Source organism: Amphibalanus amphitrite, unplaced genomic scaffold (assembly GCF_019059575.1).
Source record: "Amphibalanus amphitrite isolate SeventyFive unplaced genomic scaffold, NRLGWU_Aamphi_draft 001324F_arrow, whole genome shotgun sequence".
Lineage (NCBI taxonomy): Eukaryota > Metazoa > Arthropoda > Thecostraca > Balanomorpha > Balanidae > Amphibalanus > Amphibalanus amphitrite.
The window spans coordinates 140,715-158,541 of NW_024882817.1; the positions used below are offsets into that span (position 1 = coordinate 140,715).

The following is a 17,827-nucleotide window of genomic DNA, read 5'->3' on the forward strand; positions in this document are numbered from 1 at the left end:
ATTATGAGTTTTGTGTGAAAACGACATTTTTACATTGGTGGAGCTTGTGTGCGCATGGTACATATAAGCCATGACGGCAGCATTGCTGCAATGAATAGGAAACAGCTCCAGGGCCAAAATACATACCACCTAATACCTTGCCAAAATACATGACATACCTACCACCTACTGTGCATAATAATTATTTATGTACTAATAAGCCATGGATTATCATTTGCCATGTGAGCACGCACACACATGCGAACCCAATGCGGATTAAGTTTGGCCTGGGTTGTTTATCCATGGTACCAAGGAAAACTCCAGCAGAAACAATAACAAAATTGCAAAGCTACCTGTTTGATTTTGATCATGCTAATTAATGAGCAGCAATATAATATTTTGTTGCTATCAAATATTTCCTTGTGTCGCACGAATACGTAGGCAAATAGCTGACTGATGGGTAGGCACTTTGTCCCCAAGGGCACTGATACTGAATGTAAACCATGTTCTTGTGACACAACAAGCAAGTTTTCATTACCTTATGAAACTAGTGTCAATTTCAATGTCATTATAATATTCAATTTTGATGAAAAAATACATATTTATCACAAATAAAAATCATGGGTGATCATGGGCAAGTGCGCCACAAATGACATAAACCCTCCAATATTGTCGAATCAAGCTTAAATTCAAGTCACAACAGCTTCACGACAGGCAAACTACAAGATAATAATCCCTATGCTACTGTGCAACAAATTTAAGGTAGCCACACCAACCAAAAATGCATCACAAATCACCTACTCACCAAGGACAAAACTGTCATGGCGGCGTCCGCTGCTCGAGAAGAGTCGCCGGCGACTGGCCTGTGACGCGGATCTGACGTCACCAGTTGCTGGCGATTGCCCGGCCGTGGCCCGGCGATCGCCACCGACTTGCTTACGTCATACCTACGTCACACACGATCGTTGGCTGGCGGTCGCTGGCGGTCGCCGGCGACTGCTGCTGTCGCCGGCGACTGAAAAGTTGCTACGTGTGAAAGGGCCATAAGTCATTTTTACGTTGTAAAGGAATGGAGTACCCCTATCGAGCATCAGGGGTGACGTCACTCAGGATCTGTCTCTGATTGGTCGGCGGGAGAGTGACTGTACCTTCTATAGATGGCCTTGGACAATACGGTCAAAAGGGTTGAAACTTGAAGCGGCATGACTGCCCTGTTGTAAGAACTAAGAAGCAACATACTTTTTGACAAAATAAAGCAATGACAACTAAATTGAGGTTACTTAAACGACTCTGATCACAAAAGTAGTTACATAGGAAGACTTTCTAATCCATGTTTATTTAGTTCCTCGTTATAGGCGTAAGATTTTGAACGGGGGGGGGGCATACTTGTACTAAATGCCCTCCCCAGGCTCCTGTCGGGGGGGGGCATATGCCCCTAATGCCCCCCCCCCTGGATCCGCCAGTGAAAACAACCAGAAATCATTGCTTGCGGGAGGAATCCGTCCCTTGACATTTGTCATCCCGTCTCCTCTCTGTTCGGCAAATTTCATGGCACCTTGACATTTACACCGGGCAATCACTTCCCGCCGCAAAGTGCCGTCAACTCAGCTCACTCGGCGGACCCAACAAAGCCCTCATGGTTGTCATAGCAACGCCAGCCGGAGGCGGGCGGACGGGCGGGCGAGCCGCGAGCGGCGAGCGGCGGCGGGGCGAGCGGCGGGCGAGCAGTCGGAGAGCGTCGAGCGGAGCTAGAGGGAGGGAGAGACAGAAAAATGGGTCGTCGAGCCGGGCGGGTCGGTGACCGTCTGTTGTGAACGGGTGAGGAACCGCGGAGCGCGGCGTCGGTCTGGTGACCGGTCACGGAACTGAAGAGTGAAGAGGTCAGGTCAGGGGTCATGAGGTGGGCGCCGGGCAGGTCAGTGGTGCCGGCCACGGTCCGGGAAAGGAAGAGGCGAGAGAACAGGTGAAACCAGGATGCAGAGGGCAAAGCGTGCGGAGGTGATTGATAACATTGAAGATAGAGTATACATATAGACAAATTGGAGATGGTTGATGGGGAGTAAAATCTTCATTGGGGTAAGCGACAAGCATTATGTATTTCGAGGGCTTGGGACTTTTTCAGGGACACAAGGTCAACTATCATGTTGATCATACGCTCTATGCAACTAAATCCTGAATTATGCCTCATTGTCATCATTTGCTCAGCTAATCGGATTGCCCGGATCAACCAACGATCTGAAAATCAGCCATAACGAATTTCAGTCGAACTGCCCAAAAGAGGAAGACCAAAGTCCAAAACCCACAGAGCAGCGCCAGCGTGATGGGAAGCCTCCAAACAGCTAACATGATTGAGAATGCGGCCAATCACCGCAGCTGTTTGCGAGTTTGTCGACCAATCTCGGAACCACTGGCGGAACCGTGCCAGCCAATCAGACTCACTTGTCTGTTCATCACGCAAGAACGCATCGAGCGTCCTTCGATCGAGCACCTCGTGCGACCATCGACCTCGTGCGAAAATCTGATCCCAATCCTCTCCAAAATCTCCACGACTCCACGTTCGTTTTGAGGCCCTACAACGCGAAAACGAACGCCTTCAATCGCTCACACCACTCCGATAAACTTTTCACTCCGGGCAGTGGGTGGATGAGGAGGAGTTTTGCCGAATGCGTCTGAGCTTCGGGTCGTGGCCGCCGAGGGACTGACCGAAACGGTCGTTGACACTGGAAGATTGTAGTTGGAAGAAATGATGGAGATTTGTAGAGCAGTGTAATCAGAGGGTGTCGGGCGTTTGTTGCTGGCTGCAGCTGAGGCAGGCGGGCAGCGCGTGGACCACAAGATTGCACGTTGCAGAACACCTGTCTCAAATTGGCTTCCAAGAAAAAATATTCGTCATGAAAATCATGAGAGGTATGCGAGAAGCGATACCTACAAATAGCTAGTCAGACCTTTGAACGTGTTTTTAGTAACATCGAGTAGAATCTACCTTTCAGGAGAAAGGGATGAATCAATAGTAAGATTTGACCATTAAACTGAACTCAATGAGACAAATTGTCAAACAGAAAAAGCATGAGTGCCTAAACGCCTGACGCTTTGCAGTGAGCACCACACTTTCCCCTCTGCAAAACACCCATCTCTCGCTCTGTGGCCGCGGGAGATCGGCATGGCCTTCGACCTCGGCTCCCAGCGCACGTATTCCTTATTTACGGCGTAATATACATGGACTCCTCGCGGGTTCCAGCGCCCCCGGGGGCAGGTCCGGCCGTCCGTCGACCACCGGGCGTTAGAGTGTCCCAAACACAGGCAGAGCCCGTCTGGAACGCAAGGCCGCTGTGGTCCCTTTGTGACCACTTATTCACGGGCGCCGCCACCGGGGGGGACGGGGGGGACGCGTCCCCCCCACTCTCAGAATGGAAGGGGGACGTCCCCCCCAAACTCATTACGGAGCGAGCGAAGCGAGCGTAGTCTTTCGTAGGTTAACGGAAATTTCTGAGTATGCCGTGGTCACGCTTTCGCTAGGCTTATATCTCAGCAACCACTTGACCGATTTCACATGCGGTAATTTTTGTATAGGGTAGCACTAGATTCATTCCTTATAACGAGCATCGGACTATTCCCGATGCATGTGAGTGACCCCATATGCACGTGCCACGTGAAAAACGAAGAGGTGTCAGTTTTGTAACAATTTCAATATCTCGGCAACTACTGGGCCGATTGCGCTGAAAGTTGGCATGTAGGTAGGTATACCCACTAGGCAATGCATATCCGTGTGCCGCAGCTGGGGTGCTGCTGCACGTGCGCACATGCAGGGGTCGATTCCAGAACGGCTGAACCGATTGTGCTGAAATCTGATACATGATTAGGGACCGGTTGGTAGGGTGCCGTGCAAAAGTCAGTTGGGACCCATTTTGCACGTGCGCACTTGCAGGGTGCCGCTTCCAGATCTCGAGAACGGCTAGGCCGATTGCGCTCAAATTTGGCACATCGTTAGGGACCGGTTAGAAGGGAGCAGTGCACAAGGTAGTTAGAGGTATCCCCTCGCAATTTCGCACGTGCAAGGCCCACGCCACCCTCTCGCTCGCTCCGTTGGTCGCCCCAAAAGGCGTTTTACTGGTTGTTATTCTACTCGAAATTTGATTAGGCCCTTCGGTCCAATGAGACCATTTCAGAGCCACAAGTATGAAAGAATTAGTGGGAGACATTGGTCGGGGCAGCCACCCCAGTGAGCCACTTGGGATGAACCCGACCAATTGAACAGGCAGCCCAGCCCACTGGCACTCACTGCACCCGGCAAAGGACTATAGCTCCAGTGGAGCCATTCCCGCATGGGATAGAGTTGCCCGTCCAGCCCGGAGAAGGGGGTTGCGGCGTGGAGGAGAAGGATTTGACTGTCCTGAGAATGGAAGAGATGGAACGGCCGGTGCCGAATCTGAGAGGGTCCAGGATTGTTTTTTTTTTTTTTGGTTAGGCCCTTTCGGTCTGACGAGACCATTTCAGGGCCGGAAGGATGATAGGAATTAGGGGGAGACATTGGTCTGGGCAGACGCCCTAGAGAGTCGCCGGGGCTGAGCCCGTCCGAAAGGACAGGTCGACCAGCCCCCCAAGCACTCTCTGCACCCGGCTACGGGGTGCGCTCCCTCGGGAGCAGCGGTGCCGCTCCAAGGGAGCAGCCCGCATGAGATAAAGGTGCCTGTCCAGCCCGGAGTGGGGGTTGCGGCGTGGAGGAGGATTTCTGTATCCTGAGGATAGAAGCGATGGAACGGAGGTGGGTCCAGGAGGTTTAGATACTCAGTATATGGGGCGTGGGCCTACATGCATTGGTCTGACCCCTGCCACCTCGGCCAACAAAATCTCCAGCTCTTATCCGACCTGTCATCGCGGAACTGCCGATTTTTGATATCGTGATGAACGTGTGTCGTTTAACACGACTGGCCGAACACGGGCCTAATATATTGCGTCTAACCAGCCAAGAGCATGACTTTACACCAATCCGACCACGAAGTCAAAATCCGAACATTTTCGAAGACTTCAACTCCGACTCTGGCCAAAACTGGCCAAAACAGTCAACTCCGACTGATTCCGGCTCCGACCCCATACTTCTGCAGTCACGCTACACTAAGGCGGCGTTCGATGTCTCCCGGACGGCAAAGATTCTTTGCCGTCCGGCCAATAACGTCCAAGGTCAGCGGGGGCTCGGCTGCGGTTATGAAACGTGATTGGCCGGACGGCGTAGAATCTTCGCCGTCCGAGAGACATCGAACGCGGGGTAAATTTCCAGCTTCTAAGAAATAAGCTATACGGTTGACAGGACCACAAAACTTTGAGGCGACTTGACTACTTGACTTGGTTTTCCTAACCTAAGGTTTTCTGGTATCAAGCTTGTTACACGGGCTGCAAAATTCGTATTTTGGAGCAGTTTTGCCTAATGTTTTTTAGCAAATTTTCGCGGCGCTTCGCGCCGATTCGTGCACAAACCAAAAAGAGAGATTTGTGACTAAGTATACAACGCCCCCTCCCCCACGCAGGTATGCAATATGCATTACCTATGCAATATGCATTATCGATCATATTAGTGGCATAATCAGCAATTATACCGTGATAGAACACGAGGCTTTGCCGTGTCAAACTGAATCGATGTGTACCTATATAGGTAGGTACTCGGTGGGAATGCGGTCTATACCTAGCCATTACTTGGAAATACCTAATTCCTAAACTACTTTCCTCAAACCAGTTGTTTTGCCACAGTTTTATGAGTTTTTTAAACTTAAAATGGTCAGGAAATAACGAATATTTGCAAAAGGATTTCATATTTATTTTTACATCACTATTTTCCATCTTTCGTACAGGCTACTTACCTATATTGCAGCGGAAGCTGATTACGCGTTGACCAAGCACGCGTTGACCAAGCATAGTACATAGTTCAAAGTTAAACCAGCTGAATGCTGATTGGCTAGCATTTTTCCGTAAGGGAATGGATTCCTCGGTAAAAGAATGACAAAGTAGGTATAATCTATGGGAATGACTTCAGTCTTCAAACCTAAAATCGATACCGATATATTTGGCTAGGGTGATCGTTGGGCCACAAAAGCTCCTGATTTGTTCTCGTCTCAGCTCAAGCTACAAAACTGTTACTTCAGTTCAAAACCCTATGTTAAAAGTGGCATATTTTCTTCAAACGTTGAATGCATCCGACCGAAAAAAGCCACGGTAAGAATGTCTACTTTTGGGTTTTCAGTCGGTCAGTCCGTCCCCCCCAGTCAAAAATCCGTGGCGGCGCCCCTGCACTTATTGGATGGTGTAGGACAAGGGCGAAGCCGGGCTTCGGCCGACCTCTGGTCGTGAAGACAATGGTGCGGAGGACAGACTATCTTCACGTGTGAGGCACTGAGGCGGAGCCGCTAGATCCGATATCGATTTGGGACAGGGCCATTTGCATAAGAGCATTATCTCGGAAAGATTCACGAACGCCATTTGCGGAGCTCCGAAGCTGAACACATGTGCCGCTTCAAGCAATCACATCGGCGTGGTTAGGCACTTGGGTCAGATGCGTTACAACATGTGCATATTGTGTGAGCGCCTTGCAAAACAGAGGCCGTATTTCGTGATGGGGCAGTCCAGTGCACGCTTGGTTCACGTTGCCAAACCACTTTGAGCTCGTGTGCTGATACCACAGCTGGTTTCTATGCGGCGGGACGGGGACAACCTGACAGAAATACCAGCTGGACGGGCTTCTATAAACGGTAGCCACGGCACCAGAAGGTAGCAGCCCGCAAGGGTCGCAAAGGAAGCCCGAAACAGCATCAAACGTCTTCGAAATCTGGAGAAGTTGATAGGCTAGAACCAGGAGGGCGATTCAGCGCTGGACAGAAGTCGCACATCTCTGGTGAGTGGTGACCATATGCGTCTGCAATCGATCCCGCTTGCCCCATCCCTCCACTAATTATCGGTTCGTTTGTATTACAATCCTATCATTATCCCTTCATCTATGTCGCCGTACCCCAGAGCTCCCGCTGTGAGGAGCCCGGGACGAGCCACCGAGTATCGGCGCCACATTGATACAGGACACCCTCGCGGGGCGGCGCTCCGGGCTCCCCAGCTCGGGTGGAGCCATCCCCTACCTCGGGTGTAGCGATCCCCCACCTCGAGTGGAGCGATCCCCTCCAAACGGCCTCCCTGCTGTGTCATCCCTTCCGACACAGCCCCGGGTCCATTAGCTGGTTCACCCCTGACAAAAGACGGAGCCAACTGCAGAGGCGACAGGGGGAGGACGAACGGCCTCTCCGACGCTGGGACCTTGTGATGTCAATATCACGTGACCTCAGCTCGACACAGACGTAATGACAGCATTTTGACGGGCTGCGCTCCAAGTGTGAAGTGCTTCAAGGTGCCTCGGAGGGCCGATTGGTGTTATTATCACACTCAGGCTGAAGTGACGGCCGTGAGACGTCCGTCAGAGAGTAGTTTACGTCAGAATTCCTACCCACTGCCGACCTATCCCATTCTTTAGCTCCTCTTTAAGCTTCTCCCTCACCAGCGCCCTGTTTCATTCTCTATCCATGCCCTGTTCCATTCTCTGTCACTTCGCTGACAGCTGAAAACATGCCACTTCACATATTCACAGTGGGAAAACCCGGAGCGGGACAGGCAGCGAGAGGCTGCGGTCCGTGAAGCAGCACATCCACACAGCACGGACGGCGACTGCGCCCATAGGGTCACACACCTCAATGCCCATACCGCGCCCATACCCAAACACCAAACCTACCGACCTATCCACAACGCCCATTCACGTAACCTCCCGCACTGAAAAGTGAACACTCATACACCCCCCCCCCCCCACCCCATTACACCCATACCCCCTCCCCAGCTGGTTTCCATCTCACAGAGAGCGCGGACAGAAGCGGCAGGTGCGGTCAGAATCGGTCGCTTTGGTTGGCACAGAGGCAGGCAGGCACGACGGCCACACATGTCCAGACCCAGTGGGCGGATGTAGGCCCGGTGGGCACCGGCGCAGTGGCGCGTCCAGGTACGAGAGAAGGGGGGCGGTGAGCTGTGGTAGGCTGGGTGTAGGAGAATGGCAGGGCAGGGACATATTTAGGGAGAAATTAGAGGGATGATGAAATAATTTGTTGTATGTATCCTAGGACTATCCTAGGAGTCCTAAGAGTGTCCTCATGAGCGAGTGAAATGAGCGAGCGCGCGCCCTCTCAGCGGCGGCCGGTCATACTCAGCAGAGGCGCGCTCAGAGACAGGAAATAGGGAGGTCAGCCGACACAGGGCGAGGCTGACAGTAGCTACCGATGCGGGAAAGGCAGAGGCGCGGATATAGGGTTAGCAAACAGTGAACATGGGCGGAGACTGAGTTGACTGGCCACAGGCGGCACAAGTCTGACCCGATTTCCTTTGACAAGCACTGACGGAGACTTGACTCACCACAACCAATGTAACTGTTCGGTGACTCATGTAAGTACGACGTCGTCAACAGGCCAAGCCGAGCGACCCAGAATATTCGGCGTCACTACCCTCGCCTACAAGCACCGGCCGTCAATTCAAAGTCTCCCCTGTCGACCCCGTATGATCCGCCCCAGTTGCTGGCTTCTCATAACATGTTCCCGTCACCGCCGTGGTCAGAGCGCTCGCTCAACCACCAAAACATTAATCGTCCGGCCTCATTGATCTAGCTTACGATGTCTACCCTCCTCGCCTCCGGAACAGAGACGACAAACGACGCGGCGCGGCGAGGCGAGGCAAAAGTGCCGCAGCGGGCGGCGTAAGTGACGCGGCGGCGACGGCGGCGGCGGCGGTGGTGGGTCAGGTAACGCCTGAACGTGACCCAGACAGGCGCCGACGGCGGCCGAGGCGCGCCGCTGTAACGGGACCTCCTGTGTGCACACAGTACTGCCGCACCGGCCCGACACGCCTCCAACTCACGTCTCAACTCACGTCTCCGTCTCAACTCACGTCTCAACTCACGTCTCGACCCACGCCTCCAACTCACGCCTGACGCACTCACGGCGTGAGGTGGAGGAGGCGCCGAGCGGAGGTGACGCCTCGGAAAGTGGAGCGGCGGAGCCGGAGGTGTCCGGTCGAGGACTAATTACTCGCGCTGGGATGGTCCGCGGGACCGCTGCACACTGGTCGGAAACGCCCTCACGAGAGGCCACGGGCGATTCCGGAGTTTCGGATTATTTTCTATATAGATCGATTTGAAATTGATCAAATTATTATACTTAGGCCAAAAAAACTAATCCGGGTGACCAAAAATAACTGTAATCAGCCCCCGAAGATGGGGTATCCCAGAACTCGGAAACTGACGCGGAGCAAGAGGTTTCTTGAGCCGGATATTCAGAGTCTTATTGCTGATAGACACCAAATTGAAATCCCACATATCATGCATCAAAATGTTCGTTATGAAGTTGCCGACTGGTCAGTGCAAAATTTTTGGCATACTTTTTCCCTAACTAAGATGTACTGTAGCTTTTTTATGAAGGCTCTCCTACAGTGATTCTGGAATATAACTGCAAAGTTTAGGTAAGGAAACAACAGGTAGTCCCATCTAGTTCCACTCTGATTTTTTGTGAGATGAAGCAGGATTTAAATTCACACCAGGGCAACATAAAAGCTAACTGCGCATATTTGCGCAAAATTTGCAGGAGCCGCTTTTCCTATCCAACTACCGCCCGCCCCGCCCCAGTTTCGGCACGGCCGCCGCGCCCGGCTTACGCTGACCTGTGTGGCCTGCACGCATCCATGCGTAGTTGACTGGTCATTAAAAGCAGATGCGCTTGAGTTTATGAATTTTGTGAAAAGCGCGTTTTATGTATGCATTTATGTATGCATTGACATCAAAAGCCTTCCACATATTGCGTGGCGATTACGGCTTGCATTTAGAAAGCCTTGCTATTGACAACCATCACTCGGCTGAAGAAAGTGGAAATTGAAACCTTCGTGAATATAAGACGCTGCAAATATAGGACACCTGTCACTGACGTCGGGTTACCTTGGGCCGTCTTTTTACATTAGATCACAATTCCGGTATTTAACCCTGGCCGGACCGATTGGTTTTCTATATTGACCGGGGAGGGTTGGTATAACTCCCTCGCCGTTTCGCCTCTAATTGAGCTAGAGCCTCGCGGAAAAAACAAGCTCGTGTGCCGTTATAAGACGCAACAATTAGGTACTACCCGATTTTAAGGTCTTAGGTCAGCCAGTGACCTCTTAGGTCAGGTAAGTGCCACAAGGCACGGGCTCGGTTTTAGGTTAATTACTTTGCCAAAAATGGTCGCACTGCCGCGATTTTGACATCGTCGTGTTTGTCTAGCTCAGGCGCGTTGAATGCTATACTTGGTGCTCGGGTGAAGTCAACTTAAGGTGTTAACCTCGGGTCAAGATCAGGTCAAAGCCCCTCAGGTCACGAAAATGGTTGAAGGAGGTCATATCGCATATCATTCGATTCGGCAGGTCTTCCTGAGTCCAATGGTGGCTTTCACGACTCTCTAGCTCCATCTGATCAGGAGTTATTGACGAAAAACTTATATGACCTTAGTGACGTCATAAATGACGTCACGCAAAGTCAACAATGCTAAAGTGAAGCACTGGACCTTGCAAGGAGTGCATGAAACCATTCCCGGTCCCCGAATAGCAGCTCCCAATTTCCCTTGTTGACTTAAAGTGGTGCTAGATCCTGTATTATGCTCAATAATGACGTCATAACTTAACAGATTCACGTCATATATTTAGTGCTTGACATCCAAATGATAGCTTACATATGACAGAGAAGGTATGCAAAGTTTTATGAAGTTTGCTTCACTAGTTGTGGAATAACAAGCAAAAAACTTTTGCGGAAAGGCCGCTGGCCTCTCGCTGGAGCGTTTCCGACCAGTGTGCGCTGGAGCGGTAAAGTCGGTTTGACAGCGGGAGGTTGGAGCGACACTTCTGATGTAGCCAGCGCTAGAGTGAGGAATATGATGCTGGACGAGCGCGACTGCGACGACATCGTCCTCTGCAGAAGCTCTGAGTGGTGTAAATTGATTATTTTTCTTTTTGTCATTTCCTACCAGCCACCAGGCGTTATTTGACAGGGTGGCATTTCATTCCTTTTCAACTGACTCAGCCCCGTTAACTTTCCCTCGATAACCGACGGCATTGCCAATCGCCACTGCTAGCCCACGACGATTCTATCATTCTGTCGCCCCGTGAGACTCTCCCGAACGCTGCGGTAGTCATACGAGACATCCCGAAATCGGAGAGGCGTCAGCCCCCCTACCGCTCCAGCTGGGATGATGAGGGGGGGGGGGGCAGAGGGATAGGGGGAGAGCGTGGGAACAGACGTTCCGTGACTGCTCCGTGTTTGATCATGCAATCAAAGAACGGCAGATTTGTCGAAATCGCGAGGCTTACTGACCGATATCTCAATCTCAATAATGGTAGGGTGATGGAAATTGCGACCGAATTCGAGATTCGCAATAAGGCAGCATCGAATGTTGGAAATGGGAATGGAAGATCTTTGCAGCCGCATGACTGGAGATATTTGTTACAAAAAGGTACCTAGAAGTTAGAACGATGGCAGATACCATCAATAATCGATATTGTTTGGCCCAAGTAAAGCCCAATTGCGCATGATGCTTGCTGATTCATGTTTTTAGCCGAAAAGTCGGCTGCGGGACTCACCTTCGTCCGCTGACTCCGGCCAGGTTATATCCATCTCCAAAGCAGAGCGCCGTTCTCTGCGGTGAGCCGGGAGGCGCCACGTACGGACACCGTCCTGACGACGGCAGCGGCGGCGGGGGCGGCGGCGGCGGCGGCGGAGGTGGAGGAGGACCCCGCGTCGCCCCGTGCGGGAGTGTCGAGTAGGGCGGCGGCACGGGCGGCGCCTGCCCGTGGCTGGTGGGCCCGTGCGGCGGCACGTGCGAGTTGAGCAGGTCGGGCAGCTGCGGCGGCGCTCCGCCGGCCGGCGGCTGCGGCGGCGGCGCCCGGCGCTCCCGTCGCTCGCGGCGCTCGCGGCGCCGCTGCTCGCGCGATGGCTCCGGCGCGGCCGGCGCCTCCGTCTGCGTGTCCATGGAGCGGCGCTGCGGGGGAGTGCGCGGCGCGGGCGCCGCCGGAGGGCCGCGCACCGTGCCGGCTCCCACCGAGCTGGTGTCACTGGAGGCCGTCTGGTTGGCAATGTGTACGATCGGCACGATGTGTACGTCAGAGACGGGTCGACTGCTGATGGAGACCGCACTGACGCTGACGGCAGCACTCACAGCCGCGCTGCTGGTCGGAGGCACACTCAGCGTCAGGTCGTGCGCGCGACGCGGCGAACGGAGCACGGCCACGTCCGCCATGGCACGTCTCAACACGTCACGGCACGGCAGGTGATCACAACCGGGCCCGCTGGTCACTCACACAGGCCTCCCGGAGAGCACATTCACGAGGAGCTGAGGCACACGCCCTCACCCCACCGTATCCATCGGCCGACTGGCGGCGGCCGCCGGCGGCGCACCGGCGCTCGCCAGCTGACTGCCAACGACAGATCCGCGGGGACGAGTCGCCGGCTTCGGCTTTGGTACCCTGTAAAGGACAAAGTAGGAGACAGTACGGCGAATTGAGAAGTTAAAGACCACAGCAGCGGCCAGCAGCGAGGCGACGCGGCACGAAGTTTTGATCGGGCGGTACTGGTGGGGGTGGGAGGGAGGGGAGAGGCAGCTGTCCACTGTTGTGGTCAAGCGGGGGAGGGTTGCGATCAAAGGGGAGGGTAGACCAGTCGCACCAAAGCCGGCATCAGTATCAATGCGCCCTACTAACTGAGCCCCAATGATTGTGTGCCAGCCGACGTACCGTCAAGTGTGCACGCACACACCGGCACGCGATTTTGGCAGGTGCCCCGGCCGACCACGGTGTGTGTATAGCACAGTTTGGCTAGGCTGTCCTACATACCTTGTTCCCGTGTCAGGGCCTTTGATTTGACTTGCAGCCTGTAGCCTGTACGACAGAGGTATTTGGTCAAGGAACATACACACGTCAAATAGAACATAGGTACGGATTGCGGGTCTCAAAATCAGGACAGCATATGGGGAATTAAGTCACGGTTGAACAGGTCACAGTGGTTAAATAATGGCCGCGACTTTTTCAATTGCTTCACTCTCAGTTTTGCACTAAGCCGACCTGTGGCAAGGTTTTCGTGAAACAAGTTTTCGTGTTTATAGTTTTCTGCTTTCCCCCTCGTCTTCTTTTAGAACGGACTGATACGTAACGATTTTACGCCTGGCATGGATGGAAAAAAATTGCAAGGGGGTCGCTGACTTAGCCTCATACCCCGTGAATCCACAAATGTTCGCACGGACTACGGGGGTCAACAGTCACGTCCGCTCAGTAGCGGGGAGGCGGAGGCGTTACGCCCCTTTTCAAAGAATGTCGCAATGAAAACCACCGACTGCATTGTCATGTAGGTACTGAAAGTCCCAGCAGTGCTCACAATCCAGTCAATCATGTTTCAGTCACAAATTATTTATACAGACAAGGTGATTCAGCGAATAAGTAATCTCACCGCCCCCCGCCCCCCCAAAAAAACATCAGCAAGATGTTTTGAAACGAGCCTCTCGTCTAGCCATCAGTCATCACATGCCCCATGTATCATCATTGAGTAGAAAGCTTTTAGGAGCTTTATCTCATAAATGCTGCTTATAAACAGCACCACAATAAATAGGTTCATGATTTCAGTAAGTCAAAATGCGGAAATCGTGTGAAATGCTACTGTATTCATCAGACAAAACACGGAAACATATTATCAGGCGTCAAAACATGAATCAGTAACGTGAAATAATTTCTCTTATATCTTGGTAGCAGTGATCGGGATAAGAAACAGTCACAAGCAAATGAAGAGTCTTCGAAACTCACTATGATGAAGTACACACATGAGCATTGTACAATGTACATGACGGCAATGGATAGAAGCAGGAAGACGATACATTTCTATGACGAGGCGCAACACATCCATGGCTGTTCTGAGCTAACCTCCACCAGCATCTACACGGCGCGTAAGAAGACAGGCGTTACTACTTCCTTTCATCCAACCTATGATTACGCTGTCTACCGTACAAACTTTGAGACCATTGGTCCACGCCACAGACAAAGACATGCCACTTCTTGCCGTCGAGTTAGAGCTTACTAAGTATTGACAACATCATAAAAAGTGGACTTCATCTAGCCTCCCTCCCCCCCCCCCCTCCTCCGTCGGCACGTTCCTCTATGGTCGCCGTTTTCATTACCGAGCCCTCCGCTTGCGTGTCGGCTTCTTGGCGAGGGCTTCCAGCTGCTTCCGCACTTCAGTTGCGTCCGTTTTAAATTCCTCGATCATGTCTGAGCTCAACGCCCTCTGGAACAACGGACAGAGGGTGTGAGTGGGGGGAGGAGAGAGAGAGAGAGAGAGAGAGAGAGAGAGAGAGAGAGAGAGAGAGAGAGAGACAGACAGACAGACAGAGACAGAGAGAGAGAGACAAAGACAGAGAGAGAGAGAGAGAGAGAGAGAGAGAGAGAGAGAGAGAGAGTGAGAGTGAGAGAGTGAGAGACAGAGAGAGAGAGAGAGAGAGAGTGAGAGAGAGAGAGAGAGTGAGAGAGAGAGAGAGTGAGTGAGAGTGAGAGAGTGAGAGAGAGTGAGAGAGAGAGAGAGTGAGAGAGAGAGAGAGAGAGTGAGAGAGTGAGAGTGAGAGTGAGAGAGAGTGAGAGAGTGAGAGAGTGAGAGAGAGAGTGAGAGAGAGTGAGAGAGAGTGAGAGAAAGTGAGAGAGAGAGAGAGAGAGAGCGAGAGAGAGAGATAGAGAGAGAGAGAGAGAGTGAGTGAGAGTGAGAGAGTGAGTGAGAGTGAGAGAGTGAGAGAGTGAGAGTGAGAGAGAGAGTGAGAATGAGAGAGAGAGAGTGAGAGAGTGAGAGAGTGAGAGAGAGAGAGTGAGAGAGAGTGAGAGAAAGTGAGTGAGAGAGTGAGAGAGAGAGAGAGAGAGAGAGAGAGAGAGAGAGAGAGAGAGAGAGAGAGAGAGAGAGAGAGAGAGAGAGAGAGAGAGAGAGAGAGAGAGAGAGAGAGAGAGAGAGAGAGAGAGAGAGAGAGAGACGGTCCAATCTCAGAGAGACGAAGCGCTCAGTCAGTCTCCCGTCTCGGAACCCAAAACGCCTCTGAAATACTACACCTTTTTAGGCGCAATTTCAAAAATTTAAAGACCAAATTCAAAAAGTTTACATTCAAAATGCACATGAACGTTTTGAATTTGGTCTTTAACTTTTTGAAATTGCGCCTAAAATGCTGTAGACAGGCAGGTTAGTATCAAAACTGGCAAACTGGGAGCAACATGGTCAATGGGGGAGGACAGGGAGACGATGCGATTGCCTTCCTTCCCAGCTGTCACCTACCACCCTCTCTGCCTCCCGTCCTGTCAGCTACCACTCTCTCTGCCTCCCGTTCCCGAACCCCCTCTCTGTCTCCACTCCCGTCACTTACCACTCTCTCCGTCTGTTGAAAGTTGATCAATTTCAGCATGTCCTCCACAGTGAGCTGCGAGGCCGGCTTGCCGAGCTTGGCCAGAGGACACTTGGCGGTGTGGTAGCGCGCCTCCCTGGTCAACACACGGGGAAATATGTGAGACTGAGCACCGTTACAGAATCCAGCTGACGATGATGCCTCATTTCAGTCATCAAGGGTTACATCCACAGAACAGACAGATTGGGTTGAATGTTTTTGGTCTAAACATTTTACATTTATCTATGGGTACTGGTTGTTTAGTAAGTTAGGCTCATTCAGTCTAATGAGGCCATTTCAGAGCCGGAAGGATGATAGGAATTAGGGGGAGACATGGGGGGGGGGGGGCGACTGCAAGGTCATTTTTCGGGGAAGACATTGGTCTGGGCGGGCACCCTAGTGAGTCGCCGGGGCTGAGCCCGTCCAGACGACAGGCCACCCAGCCCCCCAGCACCAACTGCCCCAACTACACTAGCTGCACCCCATGCGGTTCCTATGGGAGCCGCAAGGGATACAGTTGCCCATCCGGCCCGCAACAGTGGGTTGAGGGGTGAAGGAGAAGGATTTGACTGTCCTGAGGATGGAAAAGACTGAACGGTGTGACGGGGGTCGTTGGCAATATATGTTTACGCCCACATATACATCAGCTGCAGGCGCGAGTGAACAGCTCTCCACACTCGACTTTTCACGTTTTACTTGAATAGGACCAGTTTGTTTATTTGAGTGTGGGGGCATATTGGCATCACGGTGATTGTGCCCCCGCGGGTCGGCCTGCCGGTGACCCCCACGGACTCACATGGGGTTATCCTCGGCCTCCCAGCCCTCCATCTCCTTGTGGCAGACAAAGCAGCGCGTTAGATCGGGCTCCTCATCGCCACCGCAGCGGAAAAACCCGCTCTCCGCCATCTGTCGGACAAAACACGAACTTCAGCTTCACCACATTGGACACAGGGCAGCAAAACTGGAGGGTGTATTTAGAAGCTAAGAGCTGCAGCGGGATGTCAAATAAAACAACTAATGATGATGTGAGAATTAGAAAGAATCAACATTGGATTCTACACAGAATATAATCAACCACATATAGTTCTTCTGAATGCTTGAGACGAGGTGTTAGTATCACTGATGTTAGTTGTCGGACTTTCGTCCCGTCTTGAGTTGACGTCCTTCTAAGGGCCAGAGAACACCTGACGACGGCCGGAGAAGTAACTGGCCGAAACGTTGTGAAAATAACATCTCAACTCAAGACGGGGACGAAAGTCCGACAACTAACATCAGTGATAATCAACCACATCATCCATATCCTATTACACAGGATTGGCACACTTGTGTGCAATCTGTTTCAGTCCCAACTCTTAACTAAATTAGCATGGGAAATGGAAGCCATGAGTGGGAAATGAAAAGTCCTTGAAATCTTAGCAAGATATTATGGACACAATTTAGCAAGAGATAATACACAAAGCAATGTTTACTTGACAGCCCTAGGCAGGCAAAATATTTATACATTTGACTTCCCAACTTCAGGAATTGTTCACAATGCCCCTTTAAAAACACTGTCATACTTTAACCCTCCCCAAAACATCATGATCTGATTTAGCCCCTTTCGACACTACGAGTCACCTTGCTGAAGCCACTTAACATTTCCCAGCACGTCTCACCTTCCTGGCTGTGCACACACAGCCCGGCTCATTCTCCACCAGCCACTCCTTGAACGTGGCCAGACGGCCGTCCAGCCGGTTCATCGTCGGTTCGACCAGCATCGTGACAGCAGTCTGAAAAACAGAGGAAGATGGTGAGGCGGGCCTTCCTGGCGGTAGAAAATGGTCAATTGTTGGCTGCACTCAGTCATTGGGTGTGAATTTTGTGACTAATTTATATCACTTCCAACTAGGGTCAGAGGGCTGCAGGGCTGGGCTCCACGTGTTCTCCCATCATAACTGCTGACAAATGACTATGACGCATGCTTTCAGCATGATTAGTTCAAAATCTAGCCTAAATATGGACCCAGGTCTGTCACAAAATATCATATTAACATCAATATTTTATCTTTTAAGAGACAAACCAATGGTTCAATCAGCATCACTACCTATTACTCTGATTAAAAAAAGGTTGATGAAATGGTGGTAAAAAGTGTGACGCCTGCAATTATGACTACACAAAAAGTAGGGCACTTATGTGACATTTTCAAGCAAGGCCATATCAATATACACATCTGCCATTAATTAATCTGTTTTCATAGAAATGAAAATTACCATCCACAACTCATCTACTATGCTTTGTGATTTTGATATTATTGTGCGTTTATGGCGCACTATAATGAATTTGCCGCCACATATGGTAGCACAATTTGAACAATTGCTTCCACATGAAAA

The 17,827-nt window shown here is 51.6% G+C and overlaps 2 protein-coding genes across 4 annotated transcripts in view; both read right to left on the bottom strand.

The window, feature by feature from the left end:
- Positions 1 to 12,515, bottom strand: part of LOC122372159 — a 107,756-nt gene extending 95,241 nt beyond the window's left edge. The window contains exon 1 of the mRNA XM_043349043.1: positions 11,644 to 12,515. Coding sequence (XP_043204978.1) covers positions 11,644 to 12,299 — 656 coding nt within the window. The 5' untranslated portion in view covers positions 12,300 to 12,515. The remainder of the gene's footprint in view (positions 1 to 11,643) is intronic.
- A 1,177-nt stretch (positions 12,516 to 13,692) lies between these two features.
- LOC122372155 (baculoviral IAP repeat-containing protein 5-like) lies at positions 13,693 to 17,751 on the bottom strand. 3 transcript variants are annotated; one of them, XM_043349038.1, is made up of 5 exons: positions 17,708 to 17,751; positions 17,114 to 17,227; positions 16,255 to 16,364; positions 15,441 to 15,555; positions 13,693 to 14,329 (listed from the first exon to the last, which is right to left on the bottom strand). In XM_043349038.1, the coding sequence occupies exons 1-5, from the start codon at positions 17,708 to 17,710 to the stop codon at positions 14,219 to 14,221; spliced, it is 453 nt and encodes a 150-aa protein (XP_043204973.1). In that variant the 5' UTR covers positions 17,711 to 17,751; the 3' UTR covers positions 13,693 to 14,218. The 3 variants fall into 3 exon arrangements, with proteins under 3 accessions (XP_043204973.1, XP_043204975.1, XP_043204974.1); XM_043349040.1 differs by having other exon boundaries at positions 17,726 to 17,736; XM_043349039.1 differs by lacking the exon at positions 17,708 to 17,751 and adding an exon at positions 17,668 to 17,686.
- Positions 17,752 to 17,827: the final 76 nt, after the last annotated feature.

Excerpts from the sequence above, each read along its gene's own strand:
- LOC122372155 (XM_043349038.1), bottom strand. Across the intron at positions 16,365-17,113 it reads GTGTGTGCACAGCCAGGAAG|ATGGCGGAGAGCGGGTTTTT; the intron begins GTGAGACGTGCT and ends TTTGTCCGACAG. Across the intron at positions 15,556-16,254 it reads GAGGCCGAGGATAACCCCAT|GGAGGCGCGCTACCACACCG; the intron begins GTGAGTCCGTGG and ends TGTGTTGACCAG.